This window comes from Eubalaena glacialis, chromosome 16 (assembly GCF_028564815.1).
Source record: "Eubalaena glacialis isolate mEubGla1 chromosome 16, mEubGla1.1.hap2.+ XY, whole genome shotgun sequence".
Classification (NCBI taxonomy): Eukaryota; Metazoa; Chordata; class Mammalia; order Artiodactyla; family Balaenidae; genus Eubalaena; species Eubalaena glacialis.
Genome location: NC_083731.1, coordinates 14,722,752 through 14,746,414, shown reverse-complemented (window position 1 = coordinate 14,746,414; position 23,663 = coordinate 14,722,752). Strand labels below are relative to the sequence as shown.

The following is a 23,663-nucleotide window of genomic DNA, read 5'->3' as shown; positions in this document are numbered from 1 at the left end:
GAAAACTTTTCCTTTAATTCCTTAATTGCGAGGAGTTTTACTTTTTTTTTTTTTAATCAAGAATAGGTGTTGAATTTGGACAAATATTTTTTCTACATCTCTTCAGATAATCATATGATTATTCACCTTTATTCTTTTAATGTGAATTATAGTGATTGGTATTTGAAGGTTAACCTTACATTCCTGGAATAAACTCCACTTGGTCATGATATAGTATCTTTTTTTAAATGTATCATTGTATGTAATTTGTTAATGTTTTGTCAAGAATTTTTGTTTCTGTTGTTCATGAGAATATAGGTCTGTAATTTGCTTTTCTTGAACTATTTTGTCAGCTTTTGGTATCAGAATTATGCAGGCCTCAAAAAAGACATGGGAAATATTTACATTTTGTGGTGGTCAGTTTTATGTGTCAACTTGACCAGACTACATTCCCCAGTTATTCAGTCAAAAGGTAATCTAGGTGTTGTTGTGTAGGTATTTTGTAGATGTGATTAAAGTCCATAATCAGTTGATTTTAAGTAAGAACGATTATCCTGGATAGTCTGGGTGGGCACAGTTCAGTCAGTTGGAAGGGCTTAGGAGCTAAGCCTTCCCTGAAGAAAAAGAAATTCTGCCTGTGGGTAATAGCCTCAGCTCCTGCACAAGAGTTCCAGCGTATCCTTTGTAACAGCCAGCCCTGTGAATTTTGGACTTACCTAGCCAAGTTTGATTGTGGAGTATTATCATTTTTATATTGTTAGATTCAGTTTATTGGTATGTTGTTTAATGTTCCTAAGACAGTTTGCTTTATAATTTTTCTTTCTTTTAATGTCTTTGTCTGGTTTTTACATCATAATGCTGTACTCAAATTTCCTGGAAGAGTTTAGTAAAACTTCTTTTGTACAATTTATTTGTGTAGCCCTCTTGGCCTAAAGTCTTTTCTGTGGATACAAATTCTTTTTTTTTTTTTTTTTTTTGGGTCACGCTGTGCAACTTGCAGGCTCTTAGTTCCCCGACCAGGGATTGAACCTGGCACCCCGGCACCCCGGCAGTGAGAGCGCCAAGTCCTAACCACTGAGCCACCAGGGAATTCCCCTGGATTCAAATTCTTAATTCAATATGGAATTATTCAGATTTTCTGTCTTATGTCAGTCTTTGTATGTCATTTTTCAAGACATTTGTCCTTTGCATTAAAATTTAAAAATTTATCAGCACAGTGTTTATTATATCCTCTTTATAATACCCATGGTATCTCTTGTGTTATCCTCTTTTAATTCAAATTAATGGTAAATTTCCTGTTTTTTTTTTCTTCTTACATTTCATGGTGCTTTCAAAGAACCAAGCTTCGTGTTTGTTGATTTTTCTGCTTATAAGTTAGTTTTCTATTACATTCATGTCTACTTTTTTCTTATTTCCATTCTTCTACATACTTTCGTTTAATATGCTGGGTTTTTTTTTTTAATTACAAGATATATTTTAAATTCTTTTAGCTTTTTCTTTTTTGTAAGACTTTATTTTTTGTTAGGGCATTTTTGCAGTTCACAACAAAATTACGAGGAAGATATAGAGATTTCCCATGTATTCTCTGTAGCCTTTAAAAAAATGTTTAAACTGTAAATTTACCTCTAAGCATAGCTTTAGTTTGCAGCCCTCAAGTTTTAATATTAGTAGATTTTCATTTTCTTTTGTCAAAATGCTTTCTAATTTTATTGTAATTTTTGAACTAGGTGATATTTTCAAGTGTATTAGTGAGCTTCCAAACATTTATTAATTTTCTAGTTACCTTTTTGTCACCGATTTCTAGTTAAATCCATGTCGGTTAGAATATGTTGTGTAGAATTTCTGTCCCTTGAAGTTTGTTGATTCTTGCTTTAGTATAGCATACGTGTAACTGAAAAGAATGTATTATGTAGTTATTTACTGCAGTATTATGTAGTTATTTACTGCAGTATTGTATATTTCCTAATTAGGTCAAGTTTGTTCATCATGTTTTCAAAATCTTCTATATCCCTCTTGATGTTTATCTGCTTGTTTTATCAGTTATTGAGGTGAGTTTAATTCTCCCGCTGTGAGTATGGAATTGCCTATTTCTCCTGAGTTCTGTCAGATTTTCCTTTATATATTTTGGAGCTATGTTATTAAAGGATGATATAAATTTAGGTTTTAAAAAATATCTTCTGGATAAATCGACCCTTTATTCTTATGAAACGTTTTCCTTATTTCTAGGAATCCTTCCTAACTTCATGTTCATAGTGGTGTAGATAGATACTCCAGCTTTCTTTTGGCTAGTGTTTTTATGGGGTACCTTTTTGAACGTTTCATCTCCACCTTCATGTGCTATTATTTTTAAGGTGTGCCTTTTAAAAGCAGCAAATAAATGGACTTCAGTCTTGAATTTTGTAATAAGCATGAACCCTGACAAAAGGTAGAAAGGAAACTATTGATCAGTGAGATATGCTGAACACAAGGGAAGAAGTGTACTGTGTTTCCCCAGTGCTTTCTGTTGTGTTGATGAACAAACTGTAAACCAGACACCACCATTCACTCTTCAGCGGAGTTAGCTGTGACTCTCAGTTGGGAGCTAATTGAAGGATACACGGGTCCCAGAGCTGGTGTGGTTGTGAAAAGATCCAAGGCAGCCAAATGAGGGATGAAGGTGTGATTAGTGTATCCCAAGGAAAAGACAAGTTTAGAAAAGCTTAGTCTTAGGGTTTGTGTAGATCTTATCATACAGATATGACACCCCAATGTTCTGATTGAACAGAGTTAACCGAGGTGGGTGAGGTCAAAGGAAACAGTGGTGAGAAACGAGGGATCTGGGAACCAGAGCTGATCTCTGAACCTCCTGAGAGGTGCAAGGTACTGTATCAGCTTACATGCAGACTCAGCACTAACCCTAGGTTGGCATTAAGTTTAGGAGCTTACATTTAGAAGCCTTCCATGTTTTTCCTTTTGCTTCTATTTATACTGTAATTGAAGGGTAAATGAGTATTGTAGGATAGGAGTTACATTTTATTTCTTAATTCTTTCAGAGTTTTGTGTAGTCTGTTCAGGATTTTACTGTCTCCACAAGAATCTTGTGTTAGCCAGCAGCACAATCTATGTGATAGCCATTTCATTGAAAGGTTATTTTTTAATCTCATATGTTTCCAGAATGAATAGGTAGAAGAGTCTCTCCTACACCCACATCAGTAAACAGCTTACTGATCAAAAACTAGTTGTCATTTTTTTCCCTCTCTAAATCACAAGGAAATCTTGCCTTGTTTTCTTGCCAAAAGTTTATTGCACTGAAGTTATATCTTTTGTAAAATCAGTAATAGTTTAAGGAAATCTGGATGATTTGTACTTACCACAGCTTGAAACAGAATTCTTTAGAGTCTGACCATAGAATTAAAAGCTTTGAAATTCTTTTGAGGTGTTAGCAATCTTAATGATCCTGGTTTTATTTTTTAATACTGTAAACAAATAATAAAAGTAATGTCTACTGATTAAGTGGTTTTATGATTAAATATATATTTCACATTGTGCCTAATATAGATATCAGAGTGAGCAAGAGAGAATTAAATAAGAATAGAGAGTGAGCCAAAAGTATGGATGGCATATTTATTTGCATTAAATAAGAAGAATACATTGTTACTGATGTTTATAGAAAGCATGTTCTTTGGCACAAGCTTCACAGAGACTATCAGGAACAGAATCCCTTGGAATTAAGTTGAAAGTAACATGTGGGTAGATACCTAGGAATTCCTACAGGACTGTAAGCAATTTGGAAGTTAAATGCCAAACAGGCAAACAGGCCCTCATATTTCACACTGTGCTTGTGAAAGGAATATGTTAAAATCTGCAATATTATAATACAGTGTTAATTCTATAGGTCGAGACTTTCTGGTGAAATTTTAATGTTTTTACCACCATCCAAATGCAGGTGTTACACATTTAAACTACTCAGCCTCATTTTGTGTCCTTGGCGTTTATGTATTTATTAAAATTAGACTGGGTTTTTTTTTTTTCAAGTCATTTTGCTTTCTGGGCTTAGGCCTCATCTTTCTTATGAAATTTTCTTTTTTCTTATTTAGAGAATAATTCTTAAATCGACACGTTAGTGTGTTCTATAGGCGAGCACTCTTAAGACCTTTTAATGATCAGTCTGCTCTGTGAGCTGAGCAGGCTGTTATTCCCTAACTAGCTGGGAATCTAGGACTGCTCCCCTCATGGGAGAGAACAGATACGATCCCAAGAAACCCAACAAAAGGAGACAACGCAGACAGAAGGGAAAATATAATCCCAGTGAATTTCCTGGGATTCACTAGTGTACCAAATCTAGCTTTTGTACTTCCATTGATATCAACCCATGAATTCATGGTGCATGAAATAGAAAATATCAAATTGATCTTGTCTTTGGAATATATTGAATAATGTGGTTTGGTTTTGTTGGTTCAGAAGTCCACCATGTTTTCCCTTAGTCTCCCATAAATGCTCAGTAGTTTCATAACAGTAAGTCTTCACCAAGAAAAAGCAAAACTTGAAACAGAAAGAAGATATGGAATAAGAAAACAAACATCTCAAAAAATATTGACTTGCTGCCATATGCCTAAGGTTATCAATCTTTGGAAGACCTAGACTTGGGAAGAAAATACAGAGAGGACAGAAATTGTAGTAGGCATGAGGTTTATTGGTCATATTACTTTAAAAGTGCATCTTCAAACAAAATAGACCTCCGATACGTTTTTCGCTGTGACCAGAGAAAAGCCACAATCCCTTTGGTACATGTGACATCATTACCACATCTAGGAAAAATAGCACCTGCTCTGATACATCTTTGGATAGTACTAAGCTGTTCTAGTTGTTAGAATGAGCTGCCTCTCAAGGTCCAACTTCATGAGATTCCTAAGATTCTTTGGGCCTGTAAGTCTATTAATACACCTCCTCTCTTCCCCCTGGCTGCTGGCACGCAGAGCATACTGAAGGGTGGTAATGATGGAGTTACAGTTTATATTTGTTATATATGAACTGGTAAGCCCTTTGTATACATTATCTTATGTAATTCCAACCACCATCCTTTTATGTTGTTGGTATATCCCAGTTTTTACTAAGATTGAGAGTAGCCGTAGGGTCTTACCCTCCCTGTTAATATTCAAGAAGGTTAGCCCTAAACCCTATCTCAGTAAAATACGTGGCTAATGGAATTTCCACTCCAGGTGTAGGTTGTCATTCTCTGCAAACTAAAGAATTATTCTGAATTGTGAAAAATCAGCATGTACTCTCAAGTGAAAGATTTCATCTAAGAAGTTTTTGTATTTGTTCATGTGGCTTCATAGACTTTGGATAGAATTTCCCAACTGGTGTGCTCCAAATGGGTTATAAGCATATCAACATAATGATTCCCCTTGTTTCTTGGGGCATCAGGACTTGGGTCACTTGCTTCTAGGTCAACATGCTTCTTGCTGTGTACACATCATCATCTCTGTGCCATAGTGTGACAGAGGTACAGAAGCACTGATCATGGTGAGGTGGGTCATCATATGGGCCTGAAATCCAATCAGATGGGGGGAATTGTGTGTGCAGCTTGGATTAGGCTCCTTGGAATTCCTGGGAATGTGGAAGGAGAAATGAGATTGGCTTCAAGGAAGGGTTGCTTATCATGCATCAGAATCTTTTGTTTCCTTCTTCAGATGTTGACTTTTTGCTTAGATACTATTTTTGTCTTCTACCAACTTCTATAAAGAGTTTGAGACAGCTGGCAATAAAAGATTCACATGTATATACATAGATACATATAAATGTAAAGCCATACATTGTATTGTATACATATATATATTTTTATGAAAAATATATATTTTATATATTTTTATAATATAATATCCAGTCCACAATGAGGATGGCTATAGTATGATCAACAAGTACAAATAAAACTCTTGGAGAAAGCCTCTTTGAATTGCTTCAGAATTTAGGGGCGTGAAATCTGAAGGACCTAACCTAACTGGGGAGCCTCTGAGAGCAACAGTTACCAGTCTTTAACGGGTACCCAAAGAAAGGTGTTGGCACAGCTCTCGTGGAGCCCTTTGTTTTGATCTTACCTCTGCTTCCTAGGTAATCTGCCGGGTTGGGTTAGTCATAAAAGACCCTCACCTGGGGAGAGCCAGATTATTGAAACTGGTGAATGCTGTCCAATCAAGCGATGTGAATCTGCTAAAAAACTGTAATTTGGATTTTTTCCTAATTGACATTTCAGCAGGTTTTTTTCCTGACAACCAACAATGGCAAGCCAAGTGACTTTACTTAAGGCTAGACATAGAAGGAGCTGGAAGGACCCTCCCCATGAGCACGAAGGGTGTAGCAGAGGGCGGTGCATCAGTTAATCCGGTGGCTGTAAGAAATTGTTCAGCTGTAGGTATAGTAGGAGAGAGGTCAGACAGCCCTATTTTTCTCCACTTATGATTGGAATTGTTCCTTCAGAATTCCATTCCTCTTCACTCTGAGTTTTATACTGATACCATGGCAGAGACTGGGAGAAACAGGAAAAGCACATGGGTCTACATCCAGATAATGCAATTTGGTTTACAAGGGCTCCTGGTCATAAAGTCACAGTTCTGGAAGCTTCCTCCTCCTTCCAGGCTCCTCCTGCCTGCAGCTGTGGCTCTGGGATTTCCTGAGTATGAACAGTTCCTGGCTTTCTCTAAGGAACACACTAACTTTCCAGGAAAACTTCGGACAACTACTTACCTCCCAGCTTCATGTTTCTCATCTGTAAATGGAAAGGACATTTCTTACTTTTCTTATTCACAAGATGGTTGTGAGGATCCCCTGAGAAAACTGATTTGGAAGAGCTGTGAAACGATAACCTGCATCTGTGCGATACAGGCATTACCCCGCTAGCCCGTCCCTCAGAGACGCGCGGGGCCAGCGGCCCTGGGTGACGAGGCGGGGAGGGCCCTGCGCCGGAGAGCACAGGGTGCAGGTGCTGGCGCTGAGAGGACACAGAACAACTGCTGTTAACTCGGACAAGCATCTCAACCTTCCCAGCCCAGCTCCTTTTTGGTCACAATTTCCATCAAATGTGATTGCTACCCGCAAATTATTCATGTCACTCTTTCTGTTTGTTAAACCAGCCTGTGAAATTCAGTTGTCAGTCTCTCAGAATCCTCAAAAAAGTGTTCACACATTCTTCCCTGTGTTTCCCCAGCACTCTGTGACTTGTACAGATCACCATGGATTTGTATCCATCTGAGACTGTAAAATTCAGAGGCCTTGGCTCAGGCTATGTGAATCTGCACGTCCCCCCAACCCTACCCCGCTTTCACAGCAGGCAGATGCTAAGTGCCGATTGCATTCCTGTCGCCTGAAGCTGTACACCATGATATCATACTTCTCCTGATAAAGATGGATGCTTAAATCAGCATCCTTCAATGCCTTGGGTTTCTATTCTGTCTGCTGTCTTTTTAAGCCAAGATCATTTCCTGAGATAAAATCACCTCATGGGATGAGATGAAGATTGAGTGAATGTTCATGGAACTCTTAGCACAGTGCCTTGCATACAGTAAACACCTGGTAAATGGCATCTGCTGTTGTTATAATCATTAGCCTTTGAAATGGACATTTTAAATACTTAGCATAATGATAGAAAGTTGGGAGCAAGCTTAAATATGTCCTAATGGCTCGTAACCTGGGCTCTCCAGCTCCGTGACTTGTGCTTTGCCGTCTTGATCAAGTTGCTTTTCCTCTCCCTGTGCCTCAGTGTCTCCATCTGTAAGGTGAGATAATACTATTACTCGATAGGGCTATTGTGAGGATCAACTAAGTTAATGCACGTGAAGTATTAAATGTACAGCCCTGTACACATTCAGCACTCAGTAAATACTAACTATGGTTAGAAAACCAAGAAAGAAAGAGGAATTCCTACTTCCAAAGGTCAACATTTGAATTTTTTCATACTTTTCTGGACACTGAATTTGTAATTTACCACTTCTTTATCCCTACAGGTATAGATGAAGCTTCTCAATTCCTCATCTGTGATACCTGCTTGCTCATCTCTATAGTAACACCTACTGACTCATGAGAGTTTGGGATTCAAGTCCTACTCTGAGTCTCGAATATTCTCATCTGTGAAAAATAGTAATGCCTGCCTCATAGGGCTACTGAGTGTATCACAAGAGCTAATACCTAGAAAGCTCTTACAGCGTTTGACGCACACAATAAATAAATATGAGGACCACCTATAATTTTTTTTCTTTGGATGGGAAAGCATTCCCTACCATTCCAACAAGTCTTTCAAGGAAAGGAATGTAATCCTAACAAAACAGCCAAGTTTATCTTTGAAAAGAATCCTTGACAAGGAGCCCTCTGTGTCTCTTTTTGCTACTTCAGACATTTCTCCTTGTGATGGTGTGATGATGCGCGCTGCAGGCGTGATGGTGGCTGTGATTCCTTGGACTGTGATACCCCTGGTTCCCCTTGGCATCATTTTCTTTGTTCTTCGGCAATATTTCTTAGAGACGTCAGGAGATGTCAAACGCCTGGAATGTGCAAGTGAGTACCCGGGGCTCTCAGGTTGGGATGGCAACTCAGGCTGGCTTCCATTTACGCTGTAATGAACCAGACCCCTGAAGTTCTGCAGACTCTGTCTTCTGGAATTTCGCACTAAGTTAACATTAGGTAATTGGATATTATGGCCGCTGTGAGTCCGTGTGGCCCTTAAGGCAAATGGAGCTGGTGGCGGGTCAGCTGCAGCTTTGCATTTTAGCACAAGGAGGACGAATGTGAGACCATGAGGCCAGGGACCATTTCTGTGTTGTTCATGACATACTTCCTCACGTAGAGGAGCCACTCAGTAAACATTTTTCTAAAAAACAGACATTTCATCATGTTGGAACGAATGAAGAAGGAAAATAGGGGATTTTTCTTCTCCCAAAGTTACTAGAAGTGACAAGGAAAGGAAAAGATTAGGAAAAGGAAAGGAGACATCAGGAAACGTATGTCAGAAGTAATATATTTGAAAAATACATTCTTTCTTATGTTCAAAGATGGCAATTAAGTTGCACTTGTTAAATGCTTTGAAAAGGTAAGTGCTGTTATTTTCAGGTTTGCATGTATCATCACCAGTATTTGGTGTGATACCACCCTGTTTGTGGTCCCCCTTCCCCAAAGCTGTTCATATAAATGGCTGCTGAAAATAATCCCCTTAGAAGGACACAGGAGGGGGAATCCGTTGAGTATGCATTTAGTTTATTACTCCATTCAACTTCCTAGTTTTAGAATAATGGGAAACACATTTTATGATTAATTATTCTATTCTGCAGGTAATCAGAGAGGATGAAATAATTCAGAGCTTATCTCACTATTAATGCACAAACATATTTCGTTAATATTAAAACAAAAAATTATAAGGAAAGTAGAATTGTTGTATATTTTTAAAAAGGTATAAGGACAATAGCCAAAAAGTAAGGAAGGAAGCTGTTTACATCAGAAATCCCAACCATGGGTAGTTATTGCAAATTAATACCAACTTAACTTTCTAGAAACCAAGCCAAGAAGAGAAGCATATTGATCCCAAGGTTCTTCGTATCTACTAAGTGGAAAAAAATCTAAATTCATCAAGACAAAGGAGTTTTTTTGTTGTAGTATTTGTGTGTTTTTTTTTAAAGTAATAAATTCTTAAGAGGCATTTATCCTAAGTATTTACGTAAAGGATAGTGGGCATCAGTTTCATAAAAGCTGTGGAAAAAAGTTTCAGTCATCAAGAGACCCAGCTAAAGCCCCGTGAGGTCTGGTTCTGTGACGTGTTTGAATGGACTGTGGAGCAATAGAGTCCAGATGTGTGCGCTGTTCTGCCCGTGTGACTTGGTAGGATGACAGGACCTGGGGAAGCAGGAGAGGAAGTGATGAGCTCCATCCGGTCTTCTGTGTGCGCGAGGCTTCAGATGTTTTATGATTTGAGGCCACTCATGAAATGGAGTCATTCCGTAGTCTTGTTGCAAAGCAGACGTGGTGCATTCAAAGAGGAGTTGCTCCAGAAGGAATGCTTGACAGAGGTTTCGCCTGGTGGTGGGGCGAGGACCACCTCCCATCCATATGAAAGTGGAGAGAAGGGCACCTCCTGAGGCTTTTTTAAAGAATCAGTACAGGAATTTTTCAGTGTGTGTTATGGGGGTTTTGAAAACTTGGGCACAGCTCCTGTGGAGTGTTTGTGTTTTCGGCACCCTAGTAGGCTGTGACAGTGTTAGACCATAAGTTCAATCTGGATACTCCCTCCTCCACTCCCCCAGATAACTAAATGTGGTGGTCAGTTCATTAGAACTGTTTATGTTTTCTCTCTAGATAGTGGGTCTGTGTCATGAATAATAACAGTGCTGTTTTCTCTATGCAGTAACTGATAGTATGTTTTAAGGCCACTGCTAGAGCCACTAGCAAAAAGAAGGACGCCTGATTGCTGTGGCCAGACGACATAAACCTGCTTCATTTTTGTGCTCTGAAGAACTACTAAAGTCCTGAGGTTTATTTTCAGATCCTACTGCCTAGCTGCCTCTGGAAGCTTAGGTTAACTTTTGTCATCTTAATGACAAATCTGCAGCTGATTATAATGGGGTTTTTTTGCATATTTTTGCAAAAGCGAGCATAGCAGTGGTCAGTCAGGGAGCAGTACATAAAACCAGGATGAGGTTTAGTTGCCTTTCTCTAGCCAACTTTATTCATTTGGCAGTGCCTGAATGATGAAGCCATATCCAAGGTCACAGACTCACACTGTCTGTCCCTGACAACAGCAGATTATAGCCTAGTTCACGGTGGAGAATGAAAATCGTAAGGGTCCTCCCTGCCCAGCAGCCTGAAGCCCACCTGTTCCCTGATGTGCAGGAGCCAGACCCTGGTGCTCGTGTTCAGTGTGCTCTTAGAGAAGATGGCAGGAAATGAATGGCCAGTCATGTGACACCAGGCCCCAAACCCACATGACATCACTCAAAAGAGAATGGACACTAAGGCCACGGTCAGATTCTAAAAGAGTGATGTGAGTGTCACATGCAGAGTGACCTCCAGAAGCCTCAAGTATCCAGCAGGCAGTTAATAAAAACATCCATCAGGTTCATGGAGTGGAGTCAAGACTATTCAGAGACGCCTCAGCTGCCCGGGTCCTGTGGGCACAAGGGCAGTGCGATACCCAGGCTCCGTGACCTGCAGAGAGGCTTTTGATGCAGGTTCAGGGAAAGTCCCAGGATGCAGGGAGACAGCAGACTGTCCGTTCACCTTCTTATCTCACCCGTGTCCTGTGCCTGGCACTGTTCCAGTTTGGGGGATATGTCGATTTTATCCCACCCCTTAAGTTACTTATCTAAGGTGGAGACAACACATAGATGCTCATCAAAATTCAGTGTGGTGAGGATTCTCACAGAGAATTAACTTTAAAAATGCTGCTGACTCAAAAATTAGTGGACAGTAGTTACTCAGCCATGAAAAAGAATGAAATATTGCCATTTGCAGCAAAACGGTTGGACCTAGAGAATATTATTCTTTTTTTTTAAAAATTTTTTATTTTTGGCTGTGTTGGGTCTTTGTTTCTGTGCGAGGGCTTTCTCTAGTTGCGGCAAGCGGGGGCCACTCTTCATCGCGGTGCGCGGGCCTCTCACTATCGCGGCTTCTCTTGTTGCGGAGCACAGGCTCCAGACACGCAGGCTCAGTAGTTGTGTCTCACGGGCCTAGCTGCTCCGCGGCATGTGGGATCTTCTCAGATCAGGGCTCGAACCCATGTCCCCTGCATTAGCAGGCAGGTTCTCAACCACTGCGCCACCAGGGAAGCCCGAGAATATTATTCTTAGTAAAGTAAGTCAGAGAAGGGCAGTATAAATACTATATGATATCACTTATATGTGGAACCTAAAAAATAATACAAATGACTATATATACAACACAGAAACAGACTCAGAGACATAGAAAACAAACTTACGGTTACCAAAGCGGGCGGGGGGGAGAGAGGAACAAATTAGGAGTATGGGATTAACAGATACACACTACTACACATAAAGTAAGTAAGCAACAAGGATTTACTGTATAGCACAGGGAATTCTATTCAATAACTTGTAATAACCTATAATGGAACAGAATCAGAAAAAAACTGAATCGCTATGCTATATACCTGAAACTAACACATTATTGCAAATCAACTGTACTTCATTAAGTTTTTAAAAAATTAGTGAACAGTTTCCAACCGGAGGGATATCAGGGAAGAATTTGGAGGGAAGCGTGTTTGAGGAGGACCTTGATGAATGAGCTAGTAGAGAATTTCTTTATCTAAATCTAGCTGTGATTTGAATTTGGTCAAAGATAGGTTCAGAGAGAATCTTCATTTCCAGGTCATTAAAGTGAAGCTTGGTGTGAGCCGGAGTTTGAGGTTTCATGTGGAGGACCCTCTACAGAAGGGGCATCATCCCTCTTCTCCCAGGCAGCCCACCAGGAAGCCCTTTGGCAGGATGTGCAACCACAGAGCACGAGAGGCAGTTGGTTTCCTTGCATCCAGCCTCCCTAACTTTCTCTGTTGTTTGTCTCTGCTTCCCCAGCACGGAGCCTAGTGTTTTCCCACTTAGCATATTCTTTCCGGGGACTCTGGACCATCCGGGCAAACAATGCTGGACAGAAGTTTCAGGAAGTGTTCGACACACACCAGGACTTGCATTCAGGTCTGTAAGTTTCTGGAAATGATTTCAAAGGATGGGAGGTGCTGCCTTCTGAGGCTTGAGTCCTTGTCAGGTGGTCTTGCTGGCCCACACCTCTCTCTGTGCCTCCCCACGTCCTCCTCCCCACCCCTTCCTCTCAGCCTCCCCTCTGTGCTCCCCTCTTCCCCTGTCACACCCCTGCTTTTCTCCCCTGACTGGCTTATGTTGTCCTTCCATCACTGTGACCTGTGGCTTTCTGTCCCTTTAGGGCAGGAGTCAGCAAACTTTTTTTTGCAAAGAGCCAGAGAGTAATATTTTAGGCTCTGTTTGCCATACTGTCTCTGTTGTAACTTTTCAACTTTCCTGTTTTAGCACAAAGACAGACAAAGATAATACATCAGCAAATGGCCATGGCTGTGTTCCAATAAAACTTTATTTTCAGAACAGGTGGTGGGCCGTTTTTGGCCCCCAGGCTGTAGTTGCCGACTCTCTTTTCACAGCATGTAGAGCAGCAGATGTGAGTGAGGAAAATAATTTCCTGATTTGCCGCCCACTTGATGTGTATTATTCTTTGTATCAGTGAAGTTCTTTCTAGGTAGAAATTTCAGAATTTCCTCTAAGTCTATAAAATCCTGGCTCAGTTATCCAATCTTTATTGTATTTTGAAGATAAAGGGGCATTTTGAAAGCCACATGCAGATCCTGTTAGCTGGTGGTCGTTTAGATACTGGCTCGTAAGAATAAACGCTATGCAGGGCCCCGCAGTAAGTGCAGAAGGTGCTGGAAACAGAGTGTGAGCTGAGCTCTCTGCTACTGGAGAAAAGGGAACAGTTGACATGTGAGAGGATGAGCCTCACTTTGAGGCCCAGCACTGCAGGAAATGTACCAATGAGACCATTTTTCCATGTTCTTTATTATGATTGTATTTCTGTTTATAACCTGTGGGTTGAATTTTTCAGTGCATGCTTCCCACAAAGCCCCTGGACTGATTCCTGTGTGTACCACATGTTGTCTTCTGTCAAAACCTAGCTTTCTGGAGTCTTCAGGCTCCTTGGGTGTGGAGCTTTGCTGTCCTACCTTGTGCAAAATCTTCTGTAGCCCAACTGAGCAAAATGCTCTCCCTCATTTGAAGCAGCTAACATGGTTTTTCTACTTATTTATTATGCTTATTACGGTTCACAAATCCAGAGGCTTGGTTACTGCTTTTGACTACGTCCCCGTGGCTCACCGTGCGTCTGGATGCCATCTGTGCCATCCTTGTCACTGTTGTTGCCTTTGTGTCCCTGATTCTGGCAGAAAGTAAGTACAGATGTGAATGTTTGTGGTATGCCTACAGTTTATAGCTTTGTTTATAGTTATTAAATTAGACTCTTGCCATCTTGTCTAATGTACACTGTTTGGTTCTAATAAATTGTATTATAGCATTTACAGCGTGTGATTCCACAGTGTGGTCCACGTGAAGTCATTTGTGTCTTGATGAGACCTTTTATCTTTTTTTTTCTTTCTCTGAATGGGTGGAGGTCTTCGCCACTGTAGCAAGCTGACCTTCTGAACACTCCAGGTAGCGTCCTATAATTGGGAGGAGAGAACCAAGTTTACCGTTAAGCTTTTTGTTCAGCTGAGCACTTTTAGGTTTTGGCTTTAGGGCTACTCAGATCTCTTGGTTGTGGGTATTGAGGTGAGAAAGATTCCCTGTAGGAAAGGACAGTATCCTCTGCTGTGTGGGTACCAGACGAGCAGGTATTGGCCTGCGTGCCATGAACGCACTACCCCTAACTACTCCATAGTAACAACATTGAATAAGAAACAATGAGAGTGGTATTTTAGATTTAAAAGCACTGGCTCTTAAAACCCATTGCCTTGTTTTTCGTGGTTTCACCTGCAGCTACATTGGACTTAGTAAGTGAAATTACATAATGATTCTTGAAACCGTAATGACGAAAGTCTGAATAATGACATTATTCCTCACCTATATAATACTGTAAAATGTATGTCAATCCTGTTGGGATTAATAAACGCATCTAACAGGCTTTCTAAATTTATAGTGGGGTTTTTTTTCACTGTGTTATGGTCTCAATCAACAGATAGTAAAAGTATGAGTAATACTATCATTGTATGAAATGATTTAGATATGTAAAGGGGTCTTGGTAAAGTGACAGAAGGAGCTGAGCAAGGGGTTGAGAATGAGACTGACTTTATTCTCCTTCTTCTTCCTCATTTAGCTTTGGATGCTGGGCGGGTTGGCCTGGCTCTGTCTCTCGCCCTCACGCTCATGGGGATGATCCAGTGGTGCATCAGGCAAAGCGTCAAAGTTGAGAATATGGTGATGTTTATCTTATCTTACCGTTCTTAGCTTTTTCAAGTCTCCTTGCCATTAAATGGCATAAAAGCAATTCTTATGTAAAATAGTAAAACTGTTATTTTTACATCATAGTTAAGAGATTTTTTTATATCCTCCTCCACCTGTTTAAAGTTAATGTAAAATAAAATAGATACATCTTTTTCTCAGTCTTATGTGTGCCGTATCAGCAGGTTTTATATTCATCACAAGCTGTCTTCAAATATAATAAATGTCTCTGTAAGAGGGAGTTTCTGAAATCCTGGAGAGAATACAAGCTAATTTCTTAGGGGTTTGTTTATTTTTGTTTCTTAATGGGAAAGTCCTCATTTTTGGTAAAAGAAGAATTCAGTATTTTGAGGTTTGTTTATTTAATAGGTTCCTCTGTCCCCCATTTTAGCATTTGATCTTGTATGTGTTGAACACCTGAATTTGCTGGTGTCCCTTTTTTTCTGGTAGGATAAGTCCCCTCTCAAAATGAGCTATCAAAGGTGTCAAATTAAAGTTGTTTAAAAGGCCTTAGTCAATATGTAAATTATACTCTCTTTTGAATATTAGCATCTTCTCCTAAAGGGAGAGAAACAATAAAAACAAAATCTTTCCAGTTCTTTCTTCTAATAGAGTAGAAAGTGATTAATTATTAAAATGAGGTGTGATGACCATCCAGTTCTGCTCATCTATAACAGATGGCCCTTCTGTAGCAACACATTACTGATTGGCATCCATCAGTATTCTTTTCTTTAACAAAATTCTTTTGCTTTTTATTCAGGTGTGAAAAGTGGATCAATAAAATCTTTGCATTCATTTCTCTAATTCTTTAATTTTAATATAATGTTGAAGGAAGTAGCTGTAAAGGACAGTGTTACAAGGCCATAAACAAGTTTGCAAATCATCAAAGGCTTCATCAAACTCCTACTTCTGTCCTTTGTGTATGCTAAGACCTGAGATATTCTTAACCATAGAAACACAGATATAAAGATATAAAAGCAGAATGCTTCATTTACAATCTCTGAACATCCATGAACAAGACCTTCCCTTCCTAACTCATGTGATGTCATATGTGTTTCAGATGATTTCAGTAGAAAGAGTGATTGAATATACAGACCTTGAGAAAGAAGCACCCTGGAAATACTTCTTTCATCGTCCACCACCAGCCTGGCCCCATGAAGGAAAGATTTTCTTTCAAAATATTAACTTAAGGTACAGCGTGGATGGGCCTCTGGTATTATACTGTATCAGTTGTCTGCCCCATGAAAATGTGAGGTTGGCCATTTGCAATTGTATTTATGGCAGTAGGATCCATCTGCCATGTCTTTTCTCTGTCCAACTTATCATATACCTAAATAATATGGTAATCAATTTTCCATAAATTTCTCCAGCTTGAGTTAAAAATCTCAGCTCCCTACATAATGCCTCTTTGTCTCAGGACACCACAGGTAATACAAATAATACAAAGGCAAATCCAATACAGATTGTACTGTCAACACATACAGTCCAGTTGAAAAAATAAGAAAAAGGCCATATTAGCTTTGTAAGATAGAAGGAGGTCATCATTTTTATGGAACTTTAGAAAAAGATGGTATCATGTCTATTAGGGTTGAGAGAAGTCCACAGGAGGGGTCAGGGAGAGCATTTCTGAGGAATTAGGCCAGTGAGGCAGACTTAGTGATATATGGTTAGGGTTTCAGCAGGTGGAAATGCATGTGGAAGGCATTCCGGGAGGTGGGACCAGCATGAGCAAAGGCACGATGCCCTGATTCAGTGAATGAAGAACTAGGCACCTGCGGAGCATTCAGGGAAAAGAACTGCCGGGTGTATAGCACACATTTTCACGTTCAGCCGTCACAACTACCTAGTAACCCCAAGGAAGCTGCCTCGTGGAGATGGAGGATGGAGAGGTTAGCGGGGACAGTTTTGTAGCGGAGAGTTCCCGGGGTGGAGTGACGGGCACAGAGCCACCTTCGGGAGTTTAATCTGAGAAGTGGGTGCACGTGGACCAGAGTGGGCAGATGCGGAAGGCAGGGAGCCAGTAGCTGCTGAGCCTCCAGCCAGACGTCAGGGAAAGTGATTCCACTTTTTGGAATCAAACTGATGTCAATTAAAACAAAGTTATAACACCTAGGTTTGCGAATGTGCACCTAGGTTTACGAGTGGGAGTAGAAAATGGTATCCGGAATTCCCTGGCAGTCCGGTGGTTAAGACCCAGCACTTTCACTGCCGTGGGCCTGGGTTCAATCCCTGTATGGTTAGCTAAGATCCCCCAAGCCATGCAGCATGGCCAAAAAAAAAAAAGGAAAACAAAATATTATATGTCTGGAGGGTAGGTTGGTGCTACGTAACAGCTTCCTCTGAAAATGTTCATACCTGTTTCTTATCAGTTGCACACCTAAGAATTTCTCTTAAGGAAATAATGAAGGTTGTTTGCAAAGATTTAGCTTCAATGATGTTTAACAGAGTTATTTATAATAGCAAAATATTGGAGACCATCTACCTATCTGGAAATTGGGGGTTTGTTATATAAATGATCACACATACTGTAATATTATGTAGCCATTAAAATAAATACTTTTATGAAATACTGAATGAAAGCAGATTACAACAGTATGTTCATGTTAATCCCATTCTGTTTAAGTATATGAGCTTGTATCTTCAAGAACACATCAACATACAAGTCTAGAAAGTAAAAACATCAACATCTTAAGAATGGTGTTTAATCAGAGTGCTGGGGTGTAGCTAGAATTTACTTTTCAAATTCATTAGCACTGATTATGATTAAGGAAAGCGTTTCAAAGGAAAGAGACTCAGTGAGGGATTGAGTCATGAAACATTGCAGGAGTAGAATCTGCAGGGCTTGGCACCATGCTGGACTCAGGGAAAGCTGGAAGTAAGGTGGACATTGTGAGCCCATGAGCCTGAGAAAGAAGTAATGAGAGTAAAGTGGGGAAGTCAGAGGAAGCAGCTGTTTTTTGTGGGGCATTGGGTGTTGATCATGTTGAGTTTGACGTATGAAGAGAGATCCAGGTGCAAATGTCTAACAAGTTGGTATGTTAGTCAGAGGCCAACCCTGGCCTGTTTGAGAAAATAGAATGGGTATGTCACAAAACACTGAAATAAGACTGTCTCCAAGTGTCTTTGGTATTAGGAATGTAAACTTACTGATACTGGTGACACTCTCCACGGGCGATTGGAAAAACCCATTGGTGTCCTGGGAAAGACTTCCAGAGTGTATTTTGATAACTGAATGGTAGAAACAGCCAGAGCAGATTTTCTCTGAGTTGACTTTTTCTTAGGCGCTCACAGTCCTGTGGTTGTGAGCAGCCCTCGGTGCCCCTGCATATCTCTGCCATTTACCAAAAGTCTACAAATGTTCCCATTTGCACAGATGGATCAGTTTCAGTAGAGCTGATAGTATGGGAACATATGCACATTCTCACAGGCACAGTTCTCGCCTGTGTCCTGATGTGTGTTGGTTTACATATGAGAACACCCAGAAATACAGGCATACCTGGTTTTATCGTGCTTCACAGATCATGCATTTTTTACAAATTGAACATTTGTGGCAACCCTGCATCAACCAAGTCCATTGGCCCCATTTTTCTTATAGCCTTTGTTCACTCCCTGTCTCTGTGTCACATTTTGGTAATTCTTGCAATATTCCAGATCTTTTCAGTATTATTATATCTGTTACGGTGATCTGTGGTCAGCATTCTTTAATGTTACTACAACCCAATGAAGTCTCAGATGATGGTTAGCACGTTTTTTTAGCAATAAAGTATTTGAAAATTAAGGTTTTTACATTGTTTTTCAGATATAATGCTATTGTACACTTAGTAGGCTACAGTATAGTGTAAGCATAACTTTTATATGTACAGAGAAACAAAAAAATTCTTATGACTTGCTTTATTTGGTGATATTCACATTATTGTGGTCGTCTGGAACCAAATCCACAATATGTTCAAGGTCTGCCTGTACACAGAACACGAGTCATATATATATATACGCACTAGGCCCTGCCTATATGCAGAGAATGGCCCATCTGTATTACATATATTAGAGTTTAACATAAGGTATAAAATGGCTACAAAATAATAAAATTAGCTAAACTCACTTTTCTTACATTTAATCTCTATAGAGATAAATTCTTTTTTGAAATGCTATGGTTGATTTTACAGACAAAGATTCGAAACTTTGGAGGCATTCAAATGAGAAAATATGAAAAGTTCCCAGCATTCTGATTACATGCTCAGAAAGACTTAGTTCTTCTCTGTTTAAAGCCGTGAGTTTTAAAAATTTGCTGAATAAATTTACAAATGATTGAAAGCATGTCTTACACCCCACATCGATTCCAAATTTCTGAATAGAAATGAAATCATCTCTTGGGAAGCTCCCACCACGGAGTTGGGCAAGCTTATTGATAAAAAAGGCCAGTTTCTGTATAGTACATGTTTGGATGCACACATTTAAAAGCCAGTTTTTACAGTATAGTTTTATTCCTGACCAGCATTTTACCTGCATTATATTGATTCCTTAATCTTATTCTTAACGCACTTAATTTCTCTCTACTTTGGCTTTAGTAACTAGACTGAAACTTGCATGTATCTTTCCAAGGGGCAATTGTAAGTATTAAGTTGTTTATAAAATGACTTTTGAACTGCTCAGAGGAAAGGTCCCATATAAGTAGCCAATGTTGCTTGTGTTGTTGTTGATCTCATTATGTGTATTTTGTCTGCTGGCTACTGTCTTTTACGACACTGAGACCTGCATTTTATAATTTTAAGATGTTTCCTTTCAAGATAGGGTATAATTAAGATATTTAACATCAGGAAGTGATTTAGTTTCTCTACCAAAGAATAATTCCTCTTAAATAATAGATCCCTGAGAAAATGAGTACTTGTTTATGTATAACACTTCTTACTTGACTTGTTGACATCTCTGTAAAATTACCCACATAATTCTCAAGGTCAAAATGCCTAGACAGTAGGAATAAAGCTAATTTAAAAGTGAACTTCTTATGGGCCACTTAGGATGGGGTCCCCAACCCCCGGGCCGCAGACTGGTACCAGTCGCAGCCTGTTGGGAGCTGGGCCGCACAGCAGGAGGTGAGCAGCGGGCAAGCAAGTGAAGCTTCATCTGCCGCTCCCCATCGCTCCCCATCGCTCCCCATCGCTCGCTCGGACTACCTACCGCCTGAACCATCCCCCACCCCCCCAACCCCGCCTGTCTGTGGAGAAATTGTCTTCCGTGAAACCAGCCCCTGGTGCCAAAAAGGGTGTGGACTGCTGACTTAGGAGACTGCTAGCTTTTTTTTTTTTTTTTTAGTTATATATATATATATATATATATTTAACATCGTTATTAGAGTATAATTGCTTTACAATGGTGTGTCAGTTTCTGCTTTATAACAAAGTGAATCAGTTATACATATACATATATCCCCATATCTCTTCCCTCTTGCGTCTCCCTCCCTCCCACCCTCCCCATCCCACCCCTCAAGTTGCTCACAAAGCACCGAGCTGATCTCCCTGTGCTATGCGGCTGATTCCCACTACCTATCTATTTTACGTTTGGTACTGTATATATGTCCATGCCAGAGACTGCTAGCTTTTCACTGCCAGTAGATTGATTCTGTTATTTTTAACTCTTTTTGGGACCAGGGGGTCTCAACCAGGGGACATTTGTCAATATCTGATATTTTTGGTTACCAAAATGTGGGAGATGCTTCTGGTATCTAGTGGGTAGAGTCCATGGCTACTGCTAAACATCCTACAGTAATACACAGGACAGGCCCCTGACCCCCCAACAATGAATAATCTAGCCCGTAATGTCAACAGTGCCATGGCTGAGAAACTTATAGACTACTCTTTATATAGAACGTTAAAAATTCATCTTCAACAGCCAGGGTTTCTCCTAGGTTTGTTGCATATTGTTAATTCTTAATCCCGATGGATCTCTTTACAGGTTGGCATTGTGGGAAGAACAGGAGCTGGAAAAAGTTCCCTCATCGCTGCCCTTTTAGACTGTTAGAACCTGAAGGTGAAATTTCCATCGACGGGATCTTGACAACCATAATCGGATTTCACCATTTAAGGAAGAAAATGTCAGTTGTACCTCAGGTATGCACGTCAGAACATTCTCACATGTTCTTTTTATAAGGCACCTAAGTTTAATTGCTTTTAAGTTGATTAGTTTTTTCAAATTGCATGAAAGTGTTGATCCGTTTTCCCCCAATAGAGCATATTTTTAGCAGCAGGTGTTTTCAGCAGATACTTTCATCAGATACCAGGGTTGGTTGGTTTGTTCTTTCGTTTGTTTTGTGTGCATGTGATTTAATAACTGACCCAGACAGATTTCTGGACTTACACTTCCTCAGGTGCCACAATTTTATCCACTGATAACCACATAGTACTGAGAACAAAATGATAAATGATTAGTTTAGCACTGGAGAGGTTCCTATAGAGAAACACGAATTTTACGTGTCTTAAAGATGGAATTTTGCTGTAGGAAATAAAGCTACCTTTTCAAAGGTGATTATCTCCCTGGAAGGCTTTGTGAAACTTTGGAGCTTTGAGAATTACAGGGTGTATTGATGCTCTGGGGAACCTTTTAGAATTCAACCCTTAATAAATGATTAACCAGGCAGGCAGTACAGAATAATGAGGAAGAGCACAGGCCACGGAATCCCACCTCTGTGCTCTTCAGTCTTCTCCCCCTTACAAGGCAGCTGACAGGACCAACTCATGAAGCTGCTGTGAGGACTAAATAAGTCAGTGCATGTGGAGTGCTTCCCGGAGACCCCATACACAGTTGCTGTGACGGTGGAGCGTTGAACTGACCTTCTCTTCCTGGGCTCTGCTTCTGTTCTCTTTTGTTCTGCTTCTTAAAGATGTATGACTTTCAGGGATTGTTTTAGAGACTGGATTATATGCACAGTAGAAGCTCCTGCCATTCCTTGTGGTTCACCCACCCAACATAATTCAGTGAATATTTACTGAGTAATTACTATCCTACAGGTATATACCCAAGGGCAACATAGGCCCTGTGCCTTCATCTTCCATCCTGCTCTCTGCTTTGACAGCCTTGCTGATTTTGTTTTTTAATTTTGAGGTTTTTTTTTTTTTTAATTCTCTACAATTATCTGGCCACCAAGGGAAGCTCAGAAAAACACCCTCTTGAGATGAGAAACACAAAGAGGGGACGACACAAAAAGATCCAGGCAAATGTTCATCCTGAAATGTGGGTATAATGAGCTCTGTAATGCCTGTTTATTAGGAAGCATATAGAACATGGCACCCAAAGGAAGGAGAACGTGGACTTGTGTCTTATGACTGAGCACAGCAGTTGCTACCTACCCCTGGCCTCTAAAATACCTGGAATTACTCTAAGTATTTTTGAAATCAAGATATTCCTTTCAGGCCACAATGAGACACCCCTTAAGATGTCTACTATAAAAAAAAAAAGAAAATAGCAAGTGTTGACTAGGATGTGGAGAAATTACAATCCTCGTGCATTGCTGGTAGGAGTGTAAAATGGTGCAGCCACTGTGGAAAACAAGATGGAGTTTCCTCAAAAAAGTTAAAAATCGAATTATTATATGATCCAGTAATTCTGCATAAGGTTATAAACCCAAAAGAATTGAAACAGGGTCTTGAAGAGCTCTCTGTACAAGCATGTTCATAGCAGCATTATTCTCAATTGCAAAAAGGTGGAGGCACCCAAGGGTGCATCAACAGATGAATGGATAAACAACATGTGGTACATATATATACAATGCAATATTATTCAGCCTTATAAAAGAAGGAAATTCAGACACATTCTACAACACAGATGAACCCTGAGAACATTACGCTAAGTGAAATAAGCCAGTTGCAAAGGACAAATACGGTATGATTCTACTAATATGAGGTACCTAGAGTAGTCAATTCATGGAGACAAGAAGTAGAATGGTGGCTGCCAGGAGCTGCCAGGATGGAGAAGTGGGGAGTTGTTGTTTAATGGGTATCGAGTTTCACTTTTGCAAGATGAAAGGAGTTCTGTGGCTGGATGGTGGTGATGGCTGTACAACAATGTGAATGTATTTAATACCGCTGAACTGTACACTCAAAAATGGTTAAAGTGGTAAATTATATGTGTATTTTACCACAATTAAAAAGAAACTTTTTAAGAGATCCCTTTCAGGAAAAATGGGAAGAACTTTTCAGTGCATATAATCCCTGTATTTAAAGATTCCCTCTGGCTATTAGATTCATGACTTAGTGATTACAGTAGAAAATAAATGAGTTTAGATTCCCAAGTTTTAAGTTTTGGTTGTACCCATTTCTGAAATGGCCAAATGAGACTATTTAGCAGAAATAATGGGCATGTCTGTAAAGTCCTTTCATATTCTCAGATGAAAGGATCTGGAAGCGTGCCCTGCATTATCTTTAATGTTTCTTAATAAGAAAAGGCTGTATGTTTGTGTACGTAAAGAACTCTATAAATAAAGAAAGGATGGATGATTCTTGGCTCTGCCGAAAATGTCTGGAAGCACATCTGAGCAAAGACTAAATATACCTTGACATCACCAGGTTTGGGTTCTGTTCCATCAGTTTCCACCCTACTTTTGAGCATGCTCTGTGTACACACTCCAGAGAGTGTGTTTATAAAACAGTGCTAAGCTTTGTATCCACGTAGATAATGATCACCAACCACTGTAAACACAGAACCTTTATT

At 39.9% G+C, this 23,663-nt stretch overlaps 1 protein-coding gene across 1 annotated transcript in view; it reads left to right on the top strand.

Annotated features, from left to right (window-relative positions):
- LOC133076335 (ATP-binding cassette sub-family C member 4-like) overlaps window positions 1-23,663 on the top strand; it is a 214,026-nt gene that overhangs the window by 143,251 nt on the left and 47,112 nt on the right. The window contains 9 exon segments of the mRNA XM_061170908.1: window positions 6,856-6,937; window positions 8,344-8,505; window positions 12,522-12,641; window positions 13,805-13,915; window positions 14,839-14,939; window positions 16,024-16,195; window positions 17,715-17,737; window positions 20,913-20,961; window positions 20,964-21,067. Of these exon segments, the coding sequence (XP_061026891.1) occupies window positions 6,856-6,937; window positions 8,344-8,505; window positions 12,522-12,641; window positions 13,805-13,915; window positions 14,839-14,939; window positions 16,024-16,195; window positions 17,715-17,737; window positions 20,913-20,961; window positions 20,964-21,067 (924 nt within the window).